At 41.8% G+C, this 23,663-nt stretch overlaps 1 protein-coding gene across 2 annotated transcripts in view; it reads left to right on the top strand.

Annotated features, from left to right (window-relative positions):
* Positions 1-4,346: 4,346 nt before the first annotated feature.
* LOC141799037 (cadherin-4-like) overlaps positions 4,347-23,663 on the top strand; it is a 283,324-nt gene continuing 264,007 nt past the window's right edge. For both annotated transcript variants that reach the window (XM_074681080.1, XM_074681079.1), the window contains exons 1-2: positions 4,347-4,951; positions 6,139-6,250. In XM_074681080.1, the coding sequence (XP_074537181.1) occupies positions 4,895-4,951; positions 6,139-6,250 (169 nt within the window). In that variant the 5' untranslated portion in view covers positions 4,347-4,894. The remainder of the gene's footprint in view (positions 4,952-6,138; positions 6,251-23,663) is intronic.

Here is a 23,663-nt window from a genome sequence, read left to right as displayed (position 1 = left end):
ACAAAGTACTTTTTTTGACAATTTTGTTTTGATAAAATAGGAACATGAAGTAAATGAAATATAATTCAAAAGTGTGCTTTTAAATTTTTTATTTTAATTGTATATATTACTGACAAACATATTAGGCAAAGTAATCTGTTCTATCATATTTAAACATTTAACACTGAGACAGCCCAGGTGTCACTCATCAAAACTAACAAGAGATACTTTCCATTCAGGCTTTGAGCCTTTGACACTCTGGTTATGTGTCTACTGTTTCACTGGCAGAGCTTTTTGGGAGACACTTGATGGAACTGAGACAGCATTAGTATTATCAATTTCCCCTGTACCTTCTCTGCTAGCTCATGTTAAAATGCCTGCGTTGACCAAAGTTGAGTCAGTGCTAACAGTTAGATTTCTGTATTCATATTTAACCATAGGTTGACATTTCTTCATCTACAAATGAAAACTTCTGAGTGAGTCTGCTGAAAATACCAACAACCTGGCTTAGATAGCTGCTGGCTTAGATAGCTGCTGGCTTAGCTAGCGGTTCATGTGTCAAGCTAATAAGGGTCTATTGCCTGACAGCTTACAACACAAAGCCTTTTTTTGATTGTTTTTTTTTTTTTTTAGTTTTAGTGTTATATTTTTATTCAAAGATTTCAAATAGATGCAATATAGTGTTCAACTTTCTGAAGAGAGATCTTTTCTATGAAGGTATGCTTACATGCTAAGGATTACAGCTGTTAGCAGGTGGAATCAATGTGCCTTCAACCCCTATCTCAGACACATGAAGTATGTTTTCTTTATAATAGTGAGGTATTCTTGAGCCATCCTTTGATAGTCAGTTTAGTGCTGTAAGTGAAAAAAACAAAACAAATTCAATGTAAACTGTCCCAAAGGAGTGAGAAATTTTGTGTAACTGTAACATATTAAACAATTCCTCCAAGTCTGCTTTGTACCTACCACCCACTGATTCAGACCCTCTTTCAAAATTTCAAAGCAAGTATCACATTGTCATATTTCCTTTGGGAGGAACAATTCAGTCAAAATATTAATCTAGTCATGCGGCAGGTCTTTCCAATATGTGACCACTGTCCTTGGACTTTTTATCAAACCTAGGTCAAGTTTCTCTCTCCTTACTTATAACTCACCAGAGAAGAGAACAAGGAAATCAAACATATGTATTTGTTACATGACAAAGTAGCTGTTGATTGATTTTCAGTCAAGATTTTTTTTCTTTTCTCTCTCTCTTTTTTTTTAAAGAAAATAACTGTCATGACAATTTCCAGCTTGTATACCCATACTTGGAATGCCTTTATATATCTATTTAGCAAGGGAACACTTTTGTCTGAGCTCGGTATCTTCGTCTCCAGTGGTCTTTAAAGCCTTGTGCTTAGCTATAAAAGACAAAATATGATAAAGGAGCCACAGCACACTAGCACACACATTTGCTTTCCACAATGTTACTTCATCTGGTGTTTACTAGACATAAAACAAGTTTTAATTGTTGAAAAAGCATGTTCATTTTTAATATCCAAATTGGTTTTAAGGGGTTTTTAACCAGGATAATCAACACAGCTCCTCTGCAGGGAGTCCTTGGACCATTCGGTATATAAGAACAAACAATAAAATAACAAAACAAGCTCATTATTGTTTGAAATATATTCGTCAACAGAGAGCCACCATTAAAGTGATACCTAAAAGTTTAATACATGTGCTATAAAAACTGACTTTAAACCAAATTGACAGACATGGTTTCTCTGAAAGCTCATGCTGAGATGTTAAAGGCTGTCGCACTTTAACACGGCCCAGTGAGCAGTAATGCAGCCTTCTATTTACACCCCATGCTGCTGTTTGGTATAGAGATGCTCAGTACTTTTATGAACAAATCTGTACCACAATATTTTCACACTGAACCCACTTTACTGCCCCACAGTCGTCAGCTGAGCTCCCCTCACTGGTAACGGGGAGCACAGTTCTCAGCTCAGCTGTGATAAAACAGTATTTACTGCATGGTAAAAAGCTTACCAAAAGCTTGCCAAAGCTGCATGATTGTGAAGTGATTATGCTTTTGAATGTGCAGCAGCTGAGCTTTCGTTTTTTACCTTGTAAAAAGAACTTGTGTGCCTGCACTAGACCTTGTTTAGTACCAAAACTGTAAAGACTATGAGAATGAACATTGATGATGCTTGTGTTTGAGGGGTTTTGTGACTGTGATCAAGGGGTTACTCTGCTTTATTGTATGTTCTTAATATTTATGGGCTAAGTACAAGCTGAAAACAGTCACAACAATGGTGGACAAACAGATTCAGATGAGAAGCTGTACTGTAGGATGTGCAAAAACATCAAATATCTACATATCATTAAGGTAACCCACCATTTTATCCACCACCCTGAGTGCTACTCACCTTGTGCCCACATAATGTTAGCTCAGTTGGACCATGAAATTATCCCCACAAATATTGAGAGACTGCATTAACCTGACTTAGCTTTGAGTATGTGGTGTCTGTTGTTTCTGCAGTCATTCTTAAGCAGAATATTTAAGAGCTGCAGTTTTGAGCACTGCCATATTCACTTCATATTTTTTAGATCAGGGGTTGCGGGTTAAAGCACAGACATTAAATTATAATTATACACAAGAGCAAATGACCAATTGTAGCATTTGACACAGCAGTTTTTTTTTCCTGCAGGCCCCAACATTTGGTAGAATATTTTCGGGCCCAAAGAAGGTCCAAAGAAACTAAAAGGCACTGACTGACATCCCCTGCCAACAAATTCCTGTCTGTAGGATAATTGTGAATAATAAAGAAATGCAACTTCAAATCCAACAAACCAAAATTTATCAAAGAGGCAATTCAAAGTGACTCATCATCACACATCATGCAACTTTCTAATACTAATGTGTAGGCAGCCCACTGTTGGTAGCGGTCAGACCAAGAGCAAGGTGTGACTTGTCATAATTCCTTGTGTGTGTGTGTGTGTGTGTGTGTGTGTGTGTGTGTGTGTGTGTGTGTGTGTGTGTGTGTGTGTGTGTGTGTGTGTGTGTGTGTGTGTGTGAAGCATTTGGCAAGGATTAAACATCAGCATTATTTTTATCTGGCAGTCCTTTCAGTACAAAAGTGTGTGCATTGCTTTTACTTTGATAAGCCTTTTCATGCCCACATGTCACAATCTGAGCCCTCCTATGGTGCCATGTTCCCCAATTTGGAAATCAATGATTCAACCAGTTTGGTTCATCTTGGCACAGCACGCATTATACAGTATTCCACTGACTAATCCCAGCACAGACTCACAAATCTGATCTGATCCCGGAAGGTGGAGCTACAACAGCAGTCTGTCGATTGGTGGAAAGAATTGTCACTTACCGTGCAATGGTGGCAGCATTTCTCTTCACGGCACCCAGCCCTCTCTGAAACAAAACCTGATTGCATTTTGTAACAAAAAGCCAAATGCCAGTCACAAAGAAGACAAACTGATGGATGTTCCCAAATTCTATGCAGTCACAGGTCATTGGTAAGAGAGTGGTAAACTTATGGGGAACCGCAACTAAACATGGCAACATTAAATCATCTCAAGGTGATGTTTTTCTGTTGATGCTTAGTTCAAAAAGAACACTTATCTTGTGGAGAAAACTGTTTTTGTGTCATACATCTTTTGATTAAACTTAAAGACAAAACAAACTGAAATGTCTCTTCAACAGACTAAGACAGAAGAGAAAAAACGTTCAAGTTATCAATTCATGAACAAAAAAGGAAGAGATAGAAGCCAATGTTATAATAAAAGGCCGACACCTGATAACAGCTTTGCCTGAAAGCTTCTTTTGAGGTCTGCATGACTTAAATAAGTAACCACACACATAATCAAGAAAAAAACCCACAATGTTTGCCAAAACTAAAACAAAATCATGAAAAAGAAAGTTATTTAAATATGTATGCTAATGATGAAACCACAAGTGCCCACTAATGGTACCATATTATTCAAAGTAATTAGTAAAAAGGATAAGAGTAAACATCTAAAAACTAAATTACTGCTAATGACGTGAATGCCTTATGCGGTCTTGTTCTAAAAAAATAAAAAATAAAACCATGGTGTGTCCTCTCTCTGCATACATGTGATTAATGTGTGATATTTTACAAGTACAAGTAAAAAAACAAAACTATGTTAAATAAAAAAAATGCTCATTTGATGATCAATTGGGAGCAGTTGGGAGCAAGGGAAGTAAAGCATGCATAGTCGGTATTTTGTTTACCTGCGCTGTCCACCTGCAGGTCACATGGTATACGTCTGTGAACACGTGATCAAGGAAGCTTTTTTATGCTAATTCTGGTCCCAAGTTAGCTGGTAATGCACAGTGATATGAAGCTGATAGTTCGTGCGCACTCCTTCCTTCTGCAGTCTGGTGAAATAATGCACTACTCGGCTGTGAAAGCTGCCTGCTTGTTAAGGAGTGCTGGAAGTTTTGTGGCAAACGGTAAATGACTTTGCCATGCATTTGGCCACGGAGAGTGGATTCATTGTTCACTAGGGTTTTCACGTGTAGTCATAAAACTGCAAACCCCTTTATGTCACTGTAGGAGCGGGGTCCTTAGAGACGTCAGAGGTGGGGTTGTTTGATCCATACCCCGAAACGAATGTTTCTTTAAGTGCGTGTGTGGAGTTTTCCTGCACCGGGTGATAGGAGGGGTTGGAGAGTGACGCTGGCTGCGCCTTGGTGCTGAGCGGAGCGCTCACCTGCAGATGAGAGAGCCGGGGAAACTCGGGGCAGAGCTGCAGCACACTCACGGAGCGCGAGGAGGGACGTAACGCAGTCTGACCAAGAAGAGGGGAATTACTCGTTTATTGGAGAAGAATCTTGTATCGACCCTCGTTCTGGTTCCTCGTCCAGGCAGCCCTGGTTTGCTTGCTCGCCACGATGAGATCTGACTTCGCTCTGGTCCTGACAGCAGCCCTTCTTTTGGACTCGGTCTGGGTGAGATTTCTCATTTTTAGTACGGATTGTTCTATGCATATGAGTTGTGACAGTAGAAAACAGAGCGTCCGAGGTGCAGGGTGTAAAGCAGCAACGCTTAAGCTGTGATAAAGTCATGGAGTAGATGGAGTCCAGTGTCAGTCCAGTGTGCCGCAGCGCAGCGCGGCCGTTGTTCCCCGACAAGTATCCCAATTGGTTCTATTACGACTTTTTCTTGAAAACAGTTAAATTAAAAAGAAGAAAAGAGGGAAGTATAAATTACTTTCGGCTGTGGTACTCGTTAGGGTTTCGTCGGATGAAGATTTATAGCTCGGCTGCAAAATCTTCCACAAGTTCAAGTGATGCACCGCTGATTTTTCGTGCAGTCTCTTAAACTAATTAAGCCATTCCGCATATTTAGAGGAAGTTTTCCGTTTGAATCGCAGTTTATGGAGTCATCAATAGGTGAAACTTGAGTTATAGTTATAAGATGGCTTTACACCTTTCCTCGTCATTTAATCAATAAAAGCTGAATTAAGTGGGCGCCTGTGGGCTTCTCTTTACGGCGCGACAAGTGCTCTGCTACATCTTTCACTGCCGCGTTAGGACTCAGCTCGTGCTCTCCCATTTTAGACATGACTGGATATTATTGTAATGTGTTTTAATGTTGACTTTACATCGTATGAAGAGAGTTGTAGCTCCTCTTTATCCAGACTCCAGTCAGCCAAGGCTCGGCTGTGATTGTGTGTGTGCACGCGCACATGTACTCGTGCGCCTGTAGCGGCTACTGGGTCAAATCATATCGTTTCACACTAAGTGCTCAAGTTTTCTGCCGGTTGTTATACGATTACACAGGACGCGTTCTCACACATGTACTACTCACGTCCTCTTTCGGTGTTTGACAATTTTTTGCTGCATTCATGCAGTTTTATTCCTGTGTCTCTTTCAACCCTGAGCTTATCCTTCATGGTGCTCATTTTATTAAAAGCTGCTCCCTTCACTCAGTCAAACAGCATATTTATACCACCACTGTCTGACGGAGAATATGTAAGAAGCTTCATGGGCATGGGGTTGATAAACTTGTTGAATGTATTTCTTAGCTGCTTCTCCATATGCTGCTTCTCTCCACGGTTCAGGGCCAGAGAGAAGCAAGAAATCAATGGAATCCATGTTTATCGATGTCTTATATCGTATTTTCTTCCTTGCAGAGGAATAATGGGGAGCATGCTACCAAAGGTCCCTGCCGAGCTGGCTTTTCACAAAGCTTCTACTCTGTGCTGATTTCAAAGGATGTATTGCAAGGCCGGGGCATACATAAAGGTAGGACTTCTGTTTGGCGATTCAGCTCTTTTATGTTTTGTGAAGAAGCTCTGCATTGAGAGTGAAAAGCGTCCTTTCTGCATTAAAACTAGTGAAAGGAAGTGTTTGTCATGACAAGTCACTGCTGTGCTATGTAGTTGTCAGACTCTGAAGCAACACTGCTACATACGAGAAACGGATGTTAGGGGATTGAAGAGTACAAATTGACTTTTTTTGTGTTGCAGCATGTAACAGTGAAATCACATGCTGCTGTTGGCTGCTGTAAATTACAGAGTTACCTGATCAGGAGCAACTCTCAGGTCTGATTGCTGTTGTGAGAGATCTGTGGAAGAAAAATCCTAAAACAACATAATTTGAACATTAATGGGGACAGCACATCTGATACTTTGGGTACGTGTGCCAGAAAATTATTTTGAGTCCCATATTACTCTCATCCTTGCCTCCTCTTCGTCACTCTAATCTTATGTACCATCACCTTCACACTTCAACATCTTACCCAGCTGTGTGTGTGTTGTTCCAATTACACAGTGAGCCAACCAAGTTTGAGGGCCCGATAGTGCAGGAAATGGAATCGACATCCTGTGTCTAATCTGGCACTGCTCCTGCCAATGTGGGCTAATTGCAATTCTCTATTGATCCCAGTGGTTTTTTCCTCATAGCTCAGCTAAGCTGTATTGTTTTGCTGTGGGCGCACAATAGCTCTTTTGTGGGTCGACTGTGTCTTCGGCAGCTGCACAGTATATATTTCTCACTCTCCTTAGCAAGAAGAGACCTGGCGGGGGTACCGCTGTCTAGACTCTCTCTTGAGAGGGCGCATACGCACAGACGCTTAAGACTAAAGATATACGGTACAGTAAGGTTCACTATATTGTTTTTGGTTGTTTTCTTCCTTGAGTCTATATTTGTGTTTGTTTGTGCTGGAGTCATATAAACAGACATGGAGACGGGCATCAGCTTGATTTCAGTCTTTCATTAACTTCACTATATTGTTGCCTGGGTGGAAGTGAGACGGGATGTGGGACATTGTCACTGGGAGTGGGCTTGTTCTCCGTGCGGCAGTGATGTCTTCAGCCCAGCAGGGGGTGTCAACACAATCACAAACAATCACAGAATGAGCCACCACTGCTGCAAAAGGAGCCATTTATTTCAGAGAGCATTATTTATCTGCTTGGTCTCAGGGAGATGAAATTGTCTCTGTGCCTCCATTCAGACATAAACTAATCTGTAGCGGTCTAACAGGGTTGTTTTTAGTGTTAGGAATTCAATTTACTGCCAACAATTCATGCTTAAGTGGGAATTTGCTGCAAACTTCCACACAAGAGTCAGCCTCAAATATAGTTTCATGATCAGACCAAATTAAGGATGGCTTTCCTGATTTAGAAAGCTTGATTTATTACCAGCATTCTCTTGAATCTCACCCACAGCATCTGTTTTAATTTAACATTCATCATTTGTTTCCCGTGTGTTGTTTGAAAGAGTCTCGCCAAAGTAAAATGAGCTCAACTTTGCTGTGACACTTACACAGCTGCAGTGTCCTCGTCATGCGTGTCTGAAAGCACAGCTGCAGTAGCCATACACAAACACACACAATCGCACACACATGCACACATGTGCACACACACACACACACTCACATCATATGTGATTTACTGGACTCAGTCAGTTGATTTATAGTTTGTAAGGGTGCTGTGGAGGGAGGCAGGAAGCATCTCTGGGAAGGCTTCAATAATAACATTGTTTAACCCAAAACCGTCAGATGGGGGCAGAAGTAACGACCTACACACACACACACACACACACACACACACACACACACACACACACACACACACACACACACACACACACACGCACACACACACACATATATATATATATATATATATATATATATATATATATATATATATATATATATATATATGTTTGTATTAATTCATGTTAGCCTCGGGGGTAAAGAAAAATACCAAGGACAGATCTAGGACCTTATCCATGATGGGGAGGATGGCTGAATCCAGACAGGGAGGTCAATGGGGAGGAAGAGGAAGAGGGGAAGAATGTTATGTTTCACATTTACAGTCACTCTGGAGAGCCAAACTCTTTAAAATGCAAAAGATGTCATTTTATTGCAACTAACAAAAAAATGTGACAGTAAAGCAAAAGCAGGTAAAAACCACAGGGCTAAATCTTCACCGTGTTCTCATTTTTAGGAGATAAATTGTGGAATAATATCAAAAAAAGAACAGCATTGCATCGTTGTTTAAAAGACTTCACTCTTCCCTTTTTTTTCTTTTGCCCTCTTTATTAGCCATTTTCTGGCTTTGCGCATCTTTTTTACCATCCACATTTCTTGGCAGTGCTGATTTTGATCACTCTCTAATAAACCTGCTGACCTGCTCTGGGTTCCATTGATGAACACAGTTAGCCCAATAAACATACCTGAGTATAAATTCTACACCCTGCATTGCTCCTGCTGAGTTAATCAATATACTTTGTATTTATCTAAAAACCTCCTGCAAGTTACTGAAATGAACCACTGAAACTTACAAAATGACACCGCTTTGTTTGTGTTCCAGACTGCAGGGCGAGATTTAGTAGTTACTTACAACTCTTGGTTTTTTACGTAATCTAATTTTGAATCAAATGCAGAAAAACAGCAGGGCTTGAAGAGGTGAAAGGAGTCAGAAAGGGTTCAGGGGTATCAAATAATGTTTTTTTTTCTTTTATTTGCAGACACACATGTAGTGTTTGTGTGACTCATCTGCTGAAGATTCTTGCCTTTGCTTTGCCTGGTTTCCATTAGAGCTGTGACAGTGTCTGCAGAACTCCACCGGGCCTGGTCAACGTTAGATATGTCACAACTAGTTCACAAACTACAAAAACACACACTTAAAAAAACAGTTCCCCCAGCCATAAAATCATTGTAATTGCCCAGTCAGAGCATGTTTCAGCGGCACAGGAAACTACAGTTGATTGTTAGAATGATTTGAAGGTTTGATATTTGGACCAACAATAGATGCTGTCAGAGTGTTTGAAGTGTTTTGTATTCTAGAGCTGGGTCCTGGCCAGACTCGCTGAGATAAACAGAGCCAGCTAACGTAACCTCATCCCATGTGTCCCTGCATCCCTCTGCTGATTCTCTTCCTGGTAATGAAAGCCAGGGCTGCTGGTTTCAGCTCAGTGAGCCCACTCTGCTGACCTTGGACTTTGTTTGGGTGGCTGGTGGTTTTGGGCAGCCCTCGCATTTCGTATGTAAGGCTGTTTGTGTTTATTTCAGCCTGTGTGTGTGTATGTAAGAAAGAGAGACAGATAAGAGTAAGGGGGCTTAAAAACAGATTTTGTAAGTTCTTGTGTGTGTTTGTGCTTTTCTGGCCATGTGAGTTCTTGAGATATAATAATGTTGAAGTCCACAGCAGCTTCTCTAGGGGAATGGGAGGTTTTCTCTTTTTTATGTAGGCCTGTAGATGCTGGACGTATTTTGACAGTAACAAAAATTTGGTATCGCTTCTCAACCCCTTGAAGTGCACCAAAACACACACTCCCCCATCCTCTTTCATAAATATATTCCCACACAATCACAATCACAAACAAGATGGTATTTAAACATATGGCTTGCCTTTATGACCCAGATCCCTCTCCTCTTAGTGCCAGGGGGCTCCATCATACTCATAACATACCCTGGCTGTTGCTCACCAGGAGGATAACCAGAAACCAGGAAAAATAACCCAGAGAGCTTTGCATTCTGAATAAAACAAATTGTTCAGAGCTGTAATTTTCCCCAGGATATTATTTCCCAAAATCTCCTCCAGCACACTCAGGAGGCCTCGGGTGATGAGACTCTCATGCTTTGGTTGGTGAAGCCCCCTTTGAGGTATTTTTTAAAATCCAATAGAAGACAGTGACTCTGCTGTAGGCTTTGCTGTGGATTGGACCTCTTTGAACTTATTGTTACAAGTTGATGAAAATATCAGTTTTATCCAGGTTGAGGCAAATAGCTGTATTCATTTGAGAAAATGGATCAATCTCACACATACCCCTAAAGTTATCAATAATTCATCGAGAACTAGAGCAAAATTAACGTCTCTTCTTCCTGAATCAGGGACCCTTATTAGTGGTTTAGAGCTCTGCTAATGTGAGGACCGAAGTCCTCTTTGAAGGAGAGACACGCGGGAGCCTGAATAAAAGATGCCACTCCTTTATATGCTCCATCGGGATGGACAATGCATCAATTTTCCCTTTCACTTTACCCTCAAACAGAATGAGATTGTTTTGATTTCCTGTTTACCTTTTGCCCTAAATCTCATGATACACAGCCTGCAGTGTTATCTGGGTCGATAGCAGACAGGCGTCCGCATGGAGATTAGAAATGGTTGGAAAATAGCCTCCTTTGTTTCCTTCTCTTTCTGCTCAGACCTTTCTCATTGGTCTCTCATTATTAGCTTTGCATTATAGTTTTTTTATGTTAAGTCCAATCTCTCTTTGATTCTTTCTTTTTGTTGTTCAGAATGCTTTTTCTCCGTCGCCCGCCTCCCTCACAAACATCTAATCTCCCTTATAATGCAAAATAACGACACAAATCCTTACTCACTCTCTGCCATCTGTTTGAAGTATTACATGGTTTATAGCTAATTTTTGTGAGGATATTCAGTCGCCTGGACAGCACAGACGCATCACTTTTCCATGCTTGATAATTACAGAATCGATGAGGCTGACATTTGTTGGATCGCTTGAGAAGCAGTGAGGACTCTACAGACATACCGAGGTGCTGGTTTATGCTCTTCAGGCTGAAGGCTAATCTGACCCCCGGGAGCTGCTACAAATAGCCAGTTGACACATATTTACTTAGCATGTAACCTCAGGCTTGATGTATGTACTCAATAGTTAAAAAGAACGGTGTGTGGATTTTCCAGAGAGACTCATATTGATGATTTAAACACATGGTTCTTAAGGTCTACACATGAGAGGTTTATGGAAAAAGTGAAGGTGGGAGTAGCAGACGGTAGACTCACTGTAGTTCTTTTTAATTAGCATTGACAGACACTAGAAGCCATGCCGTAGATCACTTAAAGTGTTTTTGGTTTGCAGGAGCGTCATAATTTGGATTGGCTGCTTACACCAAGCTACAGTCCAGCACTGAGCAGGTGCTCTCTACAACGTGGGTCTCCTCCAGGTTTTTCCAAGCCGGTCATTAGAAAAGGCAAGCATGAGAGAATGAGAAAAGAAAGAAAGCAGGTGGAGGCCATTATTTTTTAATGAGATTTTTGACATCTTCTCCTTTTGTTTTGCGTGGAGGGACAAAAGAGATGAAGAGGGAGGGAGGGAGGGAGAGAAGAGGAGAGCGGGTGAACAAATGTGGGAGACTTCCTGCAGATTGAGTTACTCTGCGGTGTGTATGAACTCCGCAGCCTTGTCATCTGCTTGCTACATTAAGAGACCTCCTGCCTTGGTATGATGGGCCTTCTGGGGTCCTACAGGACCAAGGTTATGGCCCTCCTGAAGACATTAAAGCCGTTTAAATACTTTGCTTGGACTCCAGCTCTTTAACGCACAGATGGTGTGTATGGGCAATGAAGGCTGTTGGATGACAAGGGGACACTTCAGCTCTTTCTCTCCCCTGCACTGTATCTCTCTCACACACACATAACACACTCAACACACACAAACATGCTTTTTTGTCTGAGGTTAGGAGGCTGTTTTTGTTGCTGGTGTCAGATTAAGACTCAACACCGGCTGTTGTAAGGTGTCCCTGCTGTCTTTGGTAAAACAGTTTGTCATGAGGAGCAGGAGTGATGCAAGGCGCTCCTAGGCCTGTTCCTTTGCTGGGATGTGGTGGACAGGGATTACACCAGCAGGATAACGATAAGCCTACAAGGCTGTTTTCTCTTTGCTTGAGAGTCACACTGACCATGTCCTTCAGCTAGGCTGCTGTCAGAAAGAGGGTGAAAAAGAGGAGGGTGGGAGGCACGCTCCTCTCAGCAGGGCAGGAGAGGAAGTGTAAGATAAAGCTCTGCAGCTTAAAGTCCCAGCTCTTTGTTAAATATGGTGCTCCTCCAATTTATTGCACATCCAGGCAAACAAATACACACTCTAGAAAACACACACAGCCGCACACACTTACAAAAAAAAACCAATAATGGCACTCTAAAACAAAAGGATCCAGATTTTCCCTCCCTGGCCGCCTACCACTCCAGCACTGCTTTGGCCAGGGCCCAAACTCTGTGGTGTCCTCTTCCTGCCCACGCTCTCCCAACTCCTCCGCTGCCTGTGTTTGTCTAAGGCAGCATTTTAATTACAGCCTAATTGATTAAGTTACAAATGAAACCACTGCGAAGCCCACCCGAAAGATGCTGGTTCAGCTACTCGAGCTCTAATCCTTGTATTTTGTTTGTGGGCTGTGATAAAGACAGGCGGTGCTAGTGTGGGAGAGGGGACTGACACTGTCTTCCAGTTTTAGAGATTTTTTGTTTTACTCTTTTAACTTCAATTTCCCATTAAGCTGCCAGCAAATAAAAAATGCATGAGCAAAGATAATTTTCCACTTCTCCTCAAAAAACTTTAACTTCTGTTTCTTGCAGGGAAACAGAATTAAAGAGAAGTAGACTCATTTTCAGCTATTGTTTTGAAAATCCTCATATCAAGAAAAAATGGGGAATTTTAAAAATGGTTCAGAGTTTTTACCTCCAACCCTCCACCTAACCCCCCTGACTAAGATCAGATCATTATTACTTAATTAAAGAGACTTCTGTCCCTTTCTCACAGTTTCCTAATCATCCAGCACAAGTGTATGATCTCTGTCTCTCTCTCTCTGAGAATGTGGGCAGGACAAATCCAAGAGCATTACAGCCTCATATGCTATTCCTTTTGCTTGAAGATCCCTCGTCTTTGTTAAGGGAGGATGAAACGGAGGATGGAGGCCCTCAGAAGACACGGGCTGTCTGGTAATCGCTAATTGTGTCCTGAACTCCCCATGTATGTTCCCCATTAAGTTCTTAAGTTCTACTCGCAGTCGAATCATCGCCTCTGAACAAGGAAGCCATGCAAAAACACAGGGGACAGAGGGAGAAAAGGATAGAGGAGTCTGGGGTCGACAAACAGAGTGCCAGTGATGTTAATTAATGAAGAGACAATGAAGAGTCCCTTGGTATCTGCGTCTACGTTGTTCAGCAGGCCAGAAGCTAATACAGGGCTAACAAAGGCTCAAGAGGACCTCTGGCCTTTGTGAGTAGTGTCTGATGATTCATGTCAAGATATATGTTGGCTTTTTGACAGACTTTATTGATTTCTCCAAAGGGGTAATCCTCATATCTCCCCCTGGCTGTGCCACTCTAAGCTGGCTCGTTTGGACCTTTGAGGCTGCGCTTGAATAATTGTTCAAGGACATTTTGGCAGGGTTGGTTGCAGGGGCACTGAAGTGGAAAACTTCAGGACTTCAGCTCACATCTACTATCATCTAAGACTCAAGCTAGCACTTACAGATCTTCATCTGTGTTTAAGTATAGAAGTGAAATTTGTGAGGAAATGGATTATATTTCACTCAGAGGATCATCGTATCTGCTGATGTTTTAGCACCACGTCAGGTTGAGTCTTGCTTTTAATAAACATGTTCCAGTCAAGTGTACCCGCCATTGCGTGGATCAAGTTATTACGGGTCAAGGAGGTGGAGAAACGAACTGTTCAGTGTATGAGTACATCGTGTTTCAATCTTTGGTCTCTGATGCATACATTAACTTAAATGAAAAAAAAAAGTCAATACAGATGCAACTTATTAAGAGGTCTCAGTGTGAGTGTGTATGTGTCAATGCATACATCTATGTGGGCATCAATATAGTTATATATGTGCATAGAATTAGAAAGCATGTCGAAAGATTGCTAAAAATCTATGAGCGTGGGGGGAGCACATGAAAGACTACAGGCAGAAGTGCTGTGGATGCTCTGAATCTGCATCATTGTCTTTCAAGTAGAAGCTGATGTCATTAAAGTGGAGCCTGGTGTCGAGGCTGTTCATCGCTGAAAGTAAACAGTCCCTTCTCAGCTGAAAAGACTTTTATGATCGGCTACATTCTTGTTTGTTTTGCCCATGGCTAAGCAGCAAGAGAGGTGTAAGAAGAAATACAAATTCAGATTATGAAAGCCATTGGTGTACCTCTGGAGGTGAGGGATATGGCAACAATATCTAAGTTTTTATGTGGCCAACAACAACACCACCAACAAAAATTGTTTATTTCTAAGACAGCGCAATTAAAAAATTATACCCCTTCAAAAAGAAAAGTCCATGCAGAAAAAACTAGACTCATTTAAGCCAAAGTGCTTTTTGTTGCAAATTAAACTTTGGGTGCAATTCGGCCAGCTCCTGCCAAGAAGCAGGTGTTGACATGGTTAAGACTTCAAGTGCTCTCAATCTTACACTAACAACATGTGTTAGGAAACATTTCAGTGTCTGATTTTTCTTTAAAACAAAGTGAAACCTTTATAAGAGTTTACCATCTTTGCAGTGCAACTTGTGTGCAATCTGACACTGACACAGAGTCTGCTGCTCTGCCAATGATTGGAAACCGTGCAGTCAATAATGCATACACCATCAATAACAACACACCTGAGAACTTGTATTTTGGTCCACACAGTGCACAGCTTAATAATGTAGTGGATTTATTGGATGTATAGCCTGCATGCTGTTTGATAAGCCATGATCTGCATTCTGCTACTCAATCTGTGCATAATTGACGTCAACAGGCCTCAGATCCTCCCAATACCTAATGCCTGTCCAGATCGTGCAGAAGTGAGTCCTATCCCAGTCCCCCTACAATAGACATACTATAGCTATGGCAACAGTTGCCATGGGGTATCAAAAATTCACATATTCTGAAATATTCAGTTTACATTTGCATCCATTGTAGATATATTTTACAAAGTCTGTCTGTCCTTTGCCTTGGCATTGGCTTTCTGAAAGAATCTACAGAGTGTTGTTCACTTCAGTGTGAAGGTTGTCAAGTATAGCATATGATTGTGATCTGGCAATTCATGGAACTGTACCTTACCTTGAGTTTTCCCTGTGTTGTAGTATCTGTTTTTTATACCTTTGCAACAACACTTGAAGGGTGAGTCATTGATTCTGGTCTTTAGTATCTTTAATTTCAGATTTTTTCCAAAGCAGTCTATTTTGTCCAAAGGGAAGTATCCATGAGAGAGCAAATGCTGCTAAAAGTGAAAACAGTGAGATTAGTCTATAATTTGAGAGCATGCTTATCACCAGATTTGTATTTTTGTTTGGGAATATTTCCAGCCATTTGGGACTGAGTACAGATATAGTTAAGAGGTAGAACAATATAGTCAATAAATATCTCTATCAAAAGCTTATCATAGCTGTTCCAACTGTTGAATTTTTCTAAATTATTTTTTAACCAGTGTATATTATCAAATGTTTCTTTTATATTGGTTTCTCAGATGAGCATTGAATACTGACTCAATCTGTAGTGCATGAAGGGAAAATGGATTGCACTAAAATTCCTTCCACATTTACAAAACATATATTTAACTCATCTGCTGTTAGTTTATTTTCCTTAGACGGGATAATTTATTCTACCACTGTGGTACGACAGAGATGAGCCAGTGACTACGAGTGACGCTGAATATAAAATGAGTTGCAATAGTCAATACACAAAATAACTGGGAGCCATGTTCTCTGTTGGGTGTCTGTTCCCTGATCCTCCTCAAGCTGAGCTGAACAAATCTGCATGACCCAGTGGAGGTCACTTAAAAATTGTGAATAGCAGTGATAAGGGAAGCTGTTAGAGCAGGTAACCTCACCATGTTGTGTAAATTGAGTGGAACAGGGGACCAAGCACAGACCCTTGAGGTACTCCAGATGAAAGCCATTTGAATTATCAATCAATCAATCAATCTTTATTTATATAGCGCCAAATCATAACAAATGTTATTTCAAGACACTTTACAAAAACATTTACAGGTCTAGACCCGTAAATGTTAATAAAATTTTATTAGCAGAAACCCAACATCAAGACAGGATAAGGAGTCTTATCGTATCTTAATCCACCATGAGTGCAGGACTTTGCAGCATTTAGCAAGTTACAATGGCAAGGAAAAACTTCCCTTTAAAGGGCAGAAACCTCGGACAGAACCAGACTCATGTTAGACAGACATCTGTCTCCCACCAATTACCACGTCACTCTTCCACGATACTGGGAAAGATCTCAGTGTTGACATAGGGCATGAACCAGTGGAGAGCAGATTCTGAGATGCTACCGAACTACTGAATCCTCTCCATACCCTAAAAAAGCAGACAGATCCAGCAGCATTATCAATAAAAATGAAGGACAGCTCTAACTGAAAGTGGCGTTTCTGCCACTATGGCCCAGATTGAAACCAGATGGATTTGGATCATGTAAGTTATTGGTGTAAAGAAACTCAGAGACTGGATTTAAGATTGTGTGCTCAAGTCTTTCAGATGAAAACGGGGGATGTGAATCCAGTCAGTAGTTTTCAATCTGAGCTGCAGAGGGCTGTAAGTAGAAGCTTGGACACTGTCCTTGCTGAGGGGAGAGCTTGAGCTGAGTGAGGAGCTGGTGGCAGCAGGCTGAGTTGGTCAGGCTCAGAGGCTCAGAGGCTCAAAGTAAAATATGAAGAGAACATGCCCTCAGTCAGTGTAGTGGGGATTTGGAAGTTGATGGCAGGAGGAGTGTGTTTGATGCCAAAAACAGTTTCCGTTCATGTGTGGCAGCACAGATCTTGCATAGATGAAATGCTTTCTTAACAGTTTTTCAACTACAGAGGAGTGATGCAAGTTTTTGATGGTAATTGCTCAAGTCATCGGACTCTCAAGATATATGCCAACTTTCACTCTACTGCCTTGATCTCTGCCCTTTGCTCTCTGATGACCTACTTTATTTTTTTTTAAGTGAGCTTTGACACCAGAGGGCAGAGTTTAACCAGAGAGGTTTGTGAGGAGCAGAGCACGTTAACAGATAGTATGGAAAACTCTTTATGAGGGGGCATGGTGGCCAAGACCTTGTCATACAGCCAGAAAATCAGGTTGTGGTGCAATCCAGAGTTAAGATCAAATAGAGATTCTTTCAAGGAAACATCTTAAAAGAGCATCATTCTTCAACTTTGTGCCAAGGTGTAGGTTTTCCCTCTTTTTTATTTGGTGAAATAAAAAAAACTTTGTTTTCTTGTTTCTTTGCTTTGAATTCACTAGCAGTACTCAGTCTCTTCTCTGTTTCTGTCTGCAACCACAGCTGCTCTCTTTTTTGCCCATGGCAGCTTTGGTTAAAAACCAAGGGGCAACATCCGGTAAGTACAAATGAAGCCTATGCAGAAGTGCAAAAAGTCGCTGTTCGTCGAGAATCTGCTTGAGGCTGGATGCAGAAAGCCCGAAAGTCACGTACACACCCAGCCATAAAAACAGACTTTTACTGCGTGAAAAAAGCATTTTTACAGCCTGGTTCAAAAACGGCCTGGGTTTAAAACACTGTTTTCACTATCAGCACACACTGTACGGTGAGTGATTTTTGTTCTACCTCTGCTATTTAGAAGTTATTAGGATTGTTTGATTTTCCAATCAGAGGCGCAGCTCAGGTCACGTGACTGTCGGGCGCCCTGTAGCTGCTCGAAGAAAAATTCACTGCCGGTGTCATAGTGAATGTGGCGGCCTCCGCATTTCACTGTTTCAGGAACAGACGGGTGACGTAGCGGATGCTTCGTCCATGTTTTATACAGTCTTTAGTAAAAAACATGATCTTGGATCTTCAGTTTTCGAGAAGCCTCCACACTTCTGAGACAATTAAATGTAAGATTGTGTCACTAAAGCATGTAGTCTCAAAAAGGATCATAGTGTTGAAAATTTTGACTGCTGTTGTGGACTACTTTTGAGCTGCACACCCAATGCCTAAGATTAGAATGTGACACCAACAGCAGTTTGGTCAGATTTCATGACTACATGAAGGATAGAAAATCAAGCCTTGGGACCAGCACATTTTTAAAAGCACACTGGCCAGAAACCTTTTTTTCCCTCCTTCTGCCTATCTGTCTGTTGTCTTTTTCAGCACATCAGAGGAAGAAACGGAGAGCGAGGGGTAATGAAAGGCCCCGCTTTCCTCCTCCGGGCCTGGGAGAATGTAGAGAAGCAGATAAGTTGTCTAGCTCTGAATCTGAGAATGATCAAAAACAAAGTGAATCCTGTGGCCGCTGAGGGAACAAGCTCCTGTGAGGGAGTGGGGGAAGGAAGGGAAGAGGAGGAAGGAGGGGAGGGAGAGAGGGCTGACGGAGGAGGAGGAAAGGGCTGGAGGAAAAGTCAGGAGAAAAGACGGTGTTTGCACATCTCAGGGGGTGAGAGGGATGGGGAGCTGCAGACAGATGGGCTACTCTCTCTGCTGTAAGCCAGGACAGAAAGACGGGTTCACTCTGCACCATCCACTGGTTTATGGGCAATGTAGCAGAGTGTTGGTGGTCTTACATGATGATTGGCATTTTGTTGGCCTCTCTGTACGGAGTAGATAATGAATGTTTTATTGCCCCTTCTATGAATTCAGCTTTAAGAAAGGTTAGTCACACACAATTAAACACCGCACATGCATTAGCTTTTATACACCAGCACACACACAAATCGGCACGCACATACATCCATTGTTGACTCTTCCTAGAGGCAGGAGACCTGGCCCTGGTCTGAGGGGGGTGATTATCCTAAACACAGAAATGAAAGGATTACAAAGCGATGGTGTAATCCAGCTGTCAATCACAGCTCATTAGCAAACATAGGTTTTGGGAGCCGCGAAAGGTAGAGAGGGAGACGGGAGGAGAGGATGGATAAAGGGGAATAGGCAAGGGATAGAAATAGTAGGAGTGGTAGGGGAGAAAAACTAAGTCAGGGTGGAATGAGGCGGATATAAGAGAGTGGGAGGAATAGGAAACCAAAGAGAGTAGGAGGGGAGGAGTAGAGGTAACGGTCTCGCTATTCCGCTCAGGGGGCTCTGCAGAGAGTTTCTATTAAGCTTTCATCTGCCTTTCCTCTCCTCTTTTACCTCTCCCTGCCATCCCCACCCCAGCAGCCCGAACAAAAGCAGATGCAGGGTCTGCTAGCCATGTCAGTCACGTCTCAAACCCGCAGTTCTGCTTGTAATTCCCCGATTAATTAAGAACAGTGATTTGTTAATTTAATTGTAGGTGTAGGGTCGTGGGTTTTTTTTTTTCATCCCCTCTCTCGCGCTTTCTTCTGCCGCTTGCTCCCTCTCATCCTCTTGGCAGGCTAATTTGCCCTGCAGCTTTGAGGAGGGGAAATGAAAGGTATCACAGAGGAAGCCTTCAGATGGTTTATTAAGAATTGATTTGCCACGGTGGCAGAGAGACAGACCATGGGGAGATACATGCTGTTGTGCCTCCCAGGCAGACACCCCCAGGCTGAGGGGGGAGGAAGGCAGAGGGCATGGGAACAAAAAAGAGGAGATTATGAAATGTCTTGGTTTCTTTTCTTGCTGACCTACCAGCACCTGACAAAGTGTGAATCCACTGAACGCTCAGAAGCGTTGATTCTGTTTAATGCCTTCCACATGATAAAGTAATTCTCACCCCAACGGTGCATAAAGAGGCACGGGGTAACAAAATGCCGGGACACCCTGCTGTAAAACGTTTGATTTCTCTTGTTTATAAATTCAAACGCTGTGGTAGGGGTAATATGGACAAACTGACAAGCCCTGCACAGCAGCCAGCTAATATTTAACTGTCGCGTAGCTTTTTAATGAATTTACATTAGCATAGTCTGCTTGTTTCAAAAGACAGGCCTGGCCACCTTTCCCACTGCGCATTGGCTCCAGCGCTGTCACATCATCCTGCTCATGAGCAGACACACACTGGACAGTGTGGGAGGAGAATAATAAATGTCTGATCAGATGCATTAAAGCTTCAAAGCTTTGAGAAAACAAAAGAACAGAATCCTCTCTGGCTATCTCAGACGTTCGAGGCGTCAGTGCATCTTATTTGTATCGGCTCATCTCCCACATCCACACAGAATCCCCCCCCTGCCCCTTCATTTACACCTGGTCAGACACCAGAGCCACCAAAGCTCATTGACTCTCCAGTCAGGTTTTTCCTTCACTGCGTGTTTCCTGTGTCAGGTGAGGTTGTTGTTTCTATTTCCAATCTTCATGAGTTGATTGGCTACTGCTGCGTTCCATTTTCTCTCATCACACAAGCGTGGCATTTCTCATTATCCCTTCCCTTAATTTATGCACAAATTATTCATAGTTTGGTAAATCACAAAGTTTAGCGACAGCAATTTGACAGTTCCTGTTGTGTTTTAAGAAAATAGGTTGGGAATCAGGGATGTGTTCTTTGTTTGTTGCTTTACACGTCACAGCATGCGCGTGTGTCGGCTTGTGTGCAAACAGGAGGCAGGTGCGGAAGTGTGTAAAATTGTAGATACTGGTTTGTGAAGATTGAAGTTGAAAAAGTTTGTTTTTTCTTCCGCGGAATGAGATGAACAGAAGGAAATGAAACAGAAAAACAGAATAAAGACACTCACTCGGGTGGTGATAAAAGACTTGGCCTCATAATGCTACAGCAGCAACAATAACAACAACAACATTGTCAGCATCCAGGATGAAAAGGAGTTACGGAGCAGAAGCAGGGCTTAATAACACAATCTTACCCATGTGACAGGCAACATGTATGAGCTTGAATTTGCTGCTGTCAGAGCCTTTATATAGCTGTGCGCGTTCCCATCCTGGTTATTTATGAACACCTTGTTAAGTAAAAAACATCATAAACATTAAAGTTGGCATCATCTTTAAACAGAGACCATCACTGAGCTGACAGGAGTGTTGTTCTAAAGAGATACTCTCCTAAAGCTTCAAGCTGCCTGAATCTAGTTTGACTACAAAGATTTTTGTGGTTGACAGGCTGTAGTATAACGACTCTGTTAAGTAAATAAGCATCTGGATGGTTTGGTTTCTGCCCAGCGCCTGCAACATTCTGGTCCAGAACTTTGAATACTTGTGGTTGTCTTCTACCTTTAACTGTAATTTTGTCTCTGGCCACAAAATCCCCTGAGGAGGACTTGTCTCCTCAGAGCAGTGTGTGTGGAAATGCTGAGTCGGATGTGATACTCACTGGACAGAGAAAATAAAGACAAATGACACTGCATTGAAGGGCAGAGCTCCCTCTCTTATAACAAAGATGGTGGAATATTCCTCATAGATGCCTGCTTGGTCTTAAAGGAAATAGGCGGAGATATCTTCCATCCATAAGATCCATTTCCTCTTCAGCAGGGGGAGAGGCTATGGCGCTCTAAATGGAACTGTGCCATAGAAGAAAAAAGCCATTTTTCTTTGAAGCGCACACACATTTGCATACACATGATTGCTGCAGTGTGCATTGCAGCACCACTTTGCCATGTAGAGATTTAGAGCTTGAGCTGTTATGCAGAAAGTTAAATATGATGTCACATCGAATCCATCACATCAGATGTTTTCCATTCAGTTTTTCTCTTTCTAATGTCTCAAGCTTTACCAGGCATGATCTTGCTTGTGTGTGTGAGCTACTTTTGTATGTCAGCATAGAAGTGATTTGTCCTGCAGATGCAGACTAATGAATGAGGCGTCCTGCTCCTGGGCTGATATTAGCCTGGGTAGCAGTTCCTTTGATGTGATTAGCTCCATGCACTCTCTTGACAAATTGGGCTGTCCTTTCCTCACAGCCGAAGCACTAATCTATGCCAAAAAACAAAGACACTCCTTCCGCTCAACATAACATGGTGCTCTCTATGTGTGCCTGTTTGTGTGCAAAGTGATAGATAGATAGATAGATAGATAGATAGATAGATAGATAGATAGATAGATAGATAGATAGATAGATAGATAGATAGATAGATAGATAGATAGATACAGTGGGGAAAAATAAGTATTGAACTCGTCAATTTTTTTTCTTGTCACATTTATTTTCAAAGATGCAATTTAAACGAAATTTCTACCAGACATTGGTATTAACTCAAATAATCCACACATGAAAAGAAATCACAACGTTCAGGTCCATAAATAATGATTTTGTGGAATTAAGTGCGATAACACAAGAAAAAAGTATTGAACACACTAACTGAGACTCATCTAATACTTAGTGGAGAAGCCTTTGTTTGCACTGACAGCTTCCAGATGCTTCTTGAATGTTTTAACTAATCACCCGCACTGCTCAGGTGTGATTTTGGCTCATTCCTCTGCACAGATTGTCTTTAAATCTTGAATATTCTTTGGTGCCCTCTGGTGAACCCTTTTCTTTAGTTCTTTCCACAAATGTTCAATTGGATTGAAGTCAGGTGATTGACTAGGCCATTTTAACAGATTGATTTTCATATTTTGAAACCATTTGAGAGTCAACTTTGCCGTGTGCTTTGGATTGTTGTCCTGCTGGAAGGTCAAGCCACGTCTAATCTTCATCATCCTGGTGGATGGCAGCAGATTCATATCAAGAATTTCCCGATACATGGCTCCATTCATTGCTCCGTCAATTATATGAAGTTTGCCAGTACCATGAGATGAGAAACAACCCCATGCCATGATGCTTCCACCTCCAAACTTCAATGTTGGCATAGTGTTTTTTGGGTGATGTGCAGTGCCAATTCTCCTCCAAACATGGAATGTAGTATGACAGCCGAAAAGTTAAATTTTGGTCTCATCTTACCAGACAACATTTCCCCAGTATTCTACAGGCTTGTCAAGATAATGTTTAGTAAACTTTAAACAAGTTTCAACTAGGGCTGCACAATTATCGCAATCGCAATCACAATTGCAATGTCAGCACATGCAGATTTTTCTCCATGATAACCAAGCAAGTCTGTAGACTCATCATGACACAACTTTTTTTATTAAATCGCAAGCACAATCGCAATCGCAATATTGTCTACCTAATCGCAAATCGCACCTTTTCCACAAATCGTGCAGCACTAGTTTCAACATGCCTTTTCTTGAGGAATGGAGTCTTGTGGGCTGAACATCCATAGAGGCCATGGTGGTGGAGTGCATTGCCTATTGTTTTCTCTGTAACAGTTGTACCTGCTGCCTCTAAGTCTTTCTGGGGCACTTTCAGGGTGGTCGTTGGCCCGTTGAGTAGTCTTCTGACTATCTCTCTGACTCCCTGGTCAGAAATCTTGCAAGGAGCTCCTGTGTGTGGCCTGTTGATGGTAAGGTGGTGCTTCTTCCACCAGTGAATAATGGGCCCAATGGTGCTGACTGGAATATTCAGGTGCTTTGATAAAAGTCTGTAACCAGTTCCATTCTGATGCTGAGCAACAGTCAGGTTGCGAATGTCTTCAGAGAGCTCTTTGCCTTTACCCATCATGAGGTGTGTCGTATTTAACTGCTTGGTAAAAAAAAACAACCTTTTTTATAGGACCATCAATTTGCTCTAGCCCAGC

The sequence above is a fragment of the Halichoeres trimaculatus genome, unplaced genomic scaffold, assembly GCF_033239565.1.
Source record: "Halichoeres trimaculatus isolate MK-OKI-2021-1 unplaced genomic scaffold, fHalTri1.1 fHalTri1_scaffold_11, whole genome shotgun sequence".
NCBI lineage: Eukaryota > Metazoa > Chordata > Actinopteri > Labriformes > Labridae > Halichoeres > Halichoeres trimaculatus.
The sequence above is the reverse complement of the archived record's forward strand: the minus strand, read 5'-3'. Positions and strand labels throughout refer to the sequence as shown.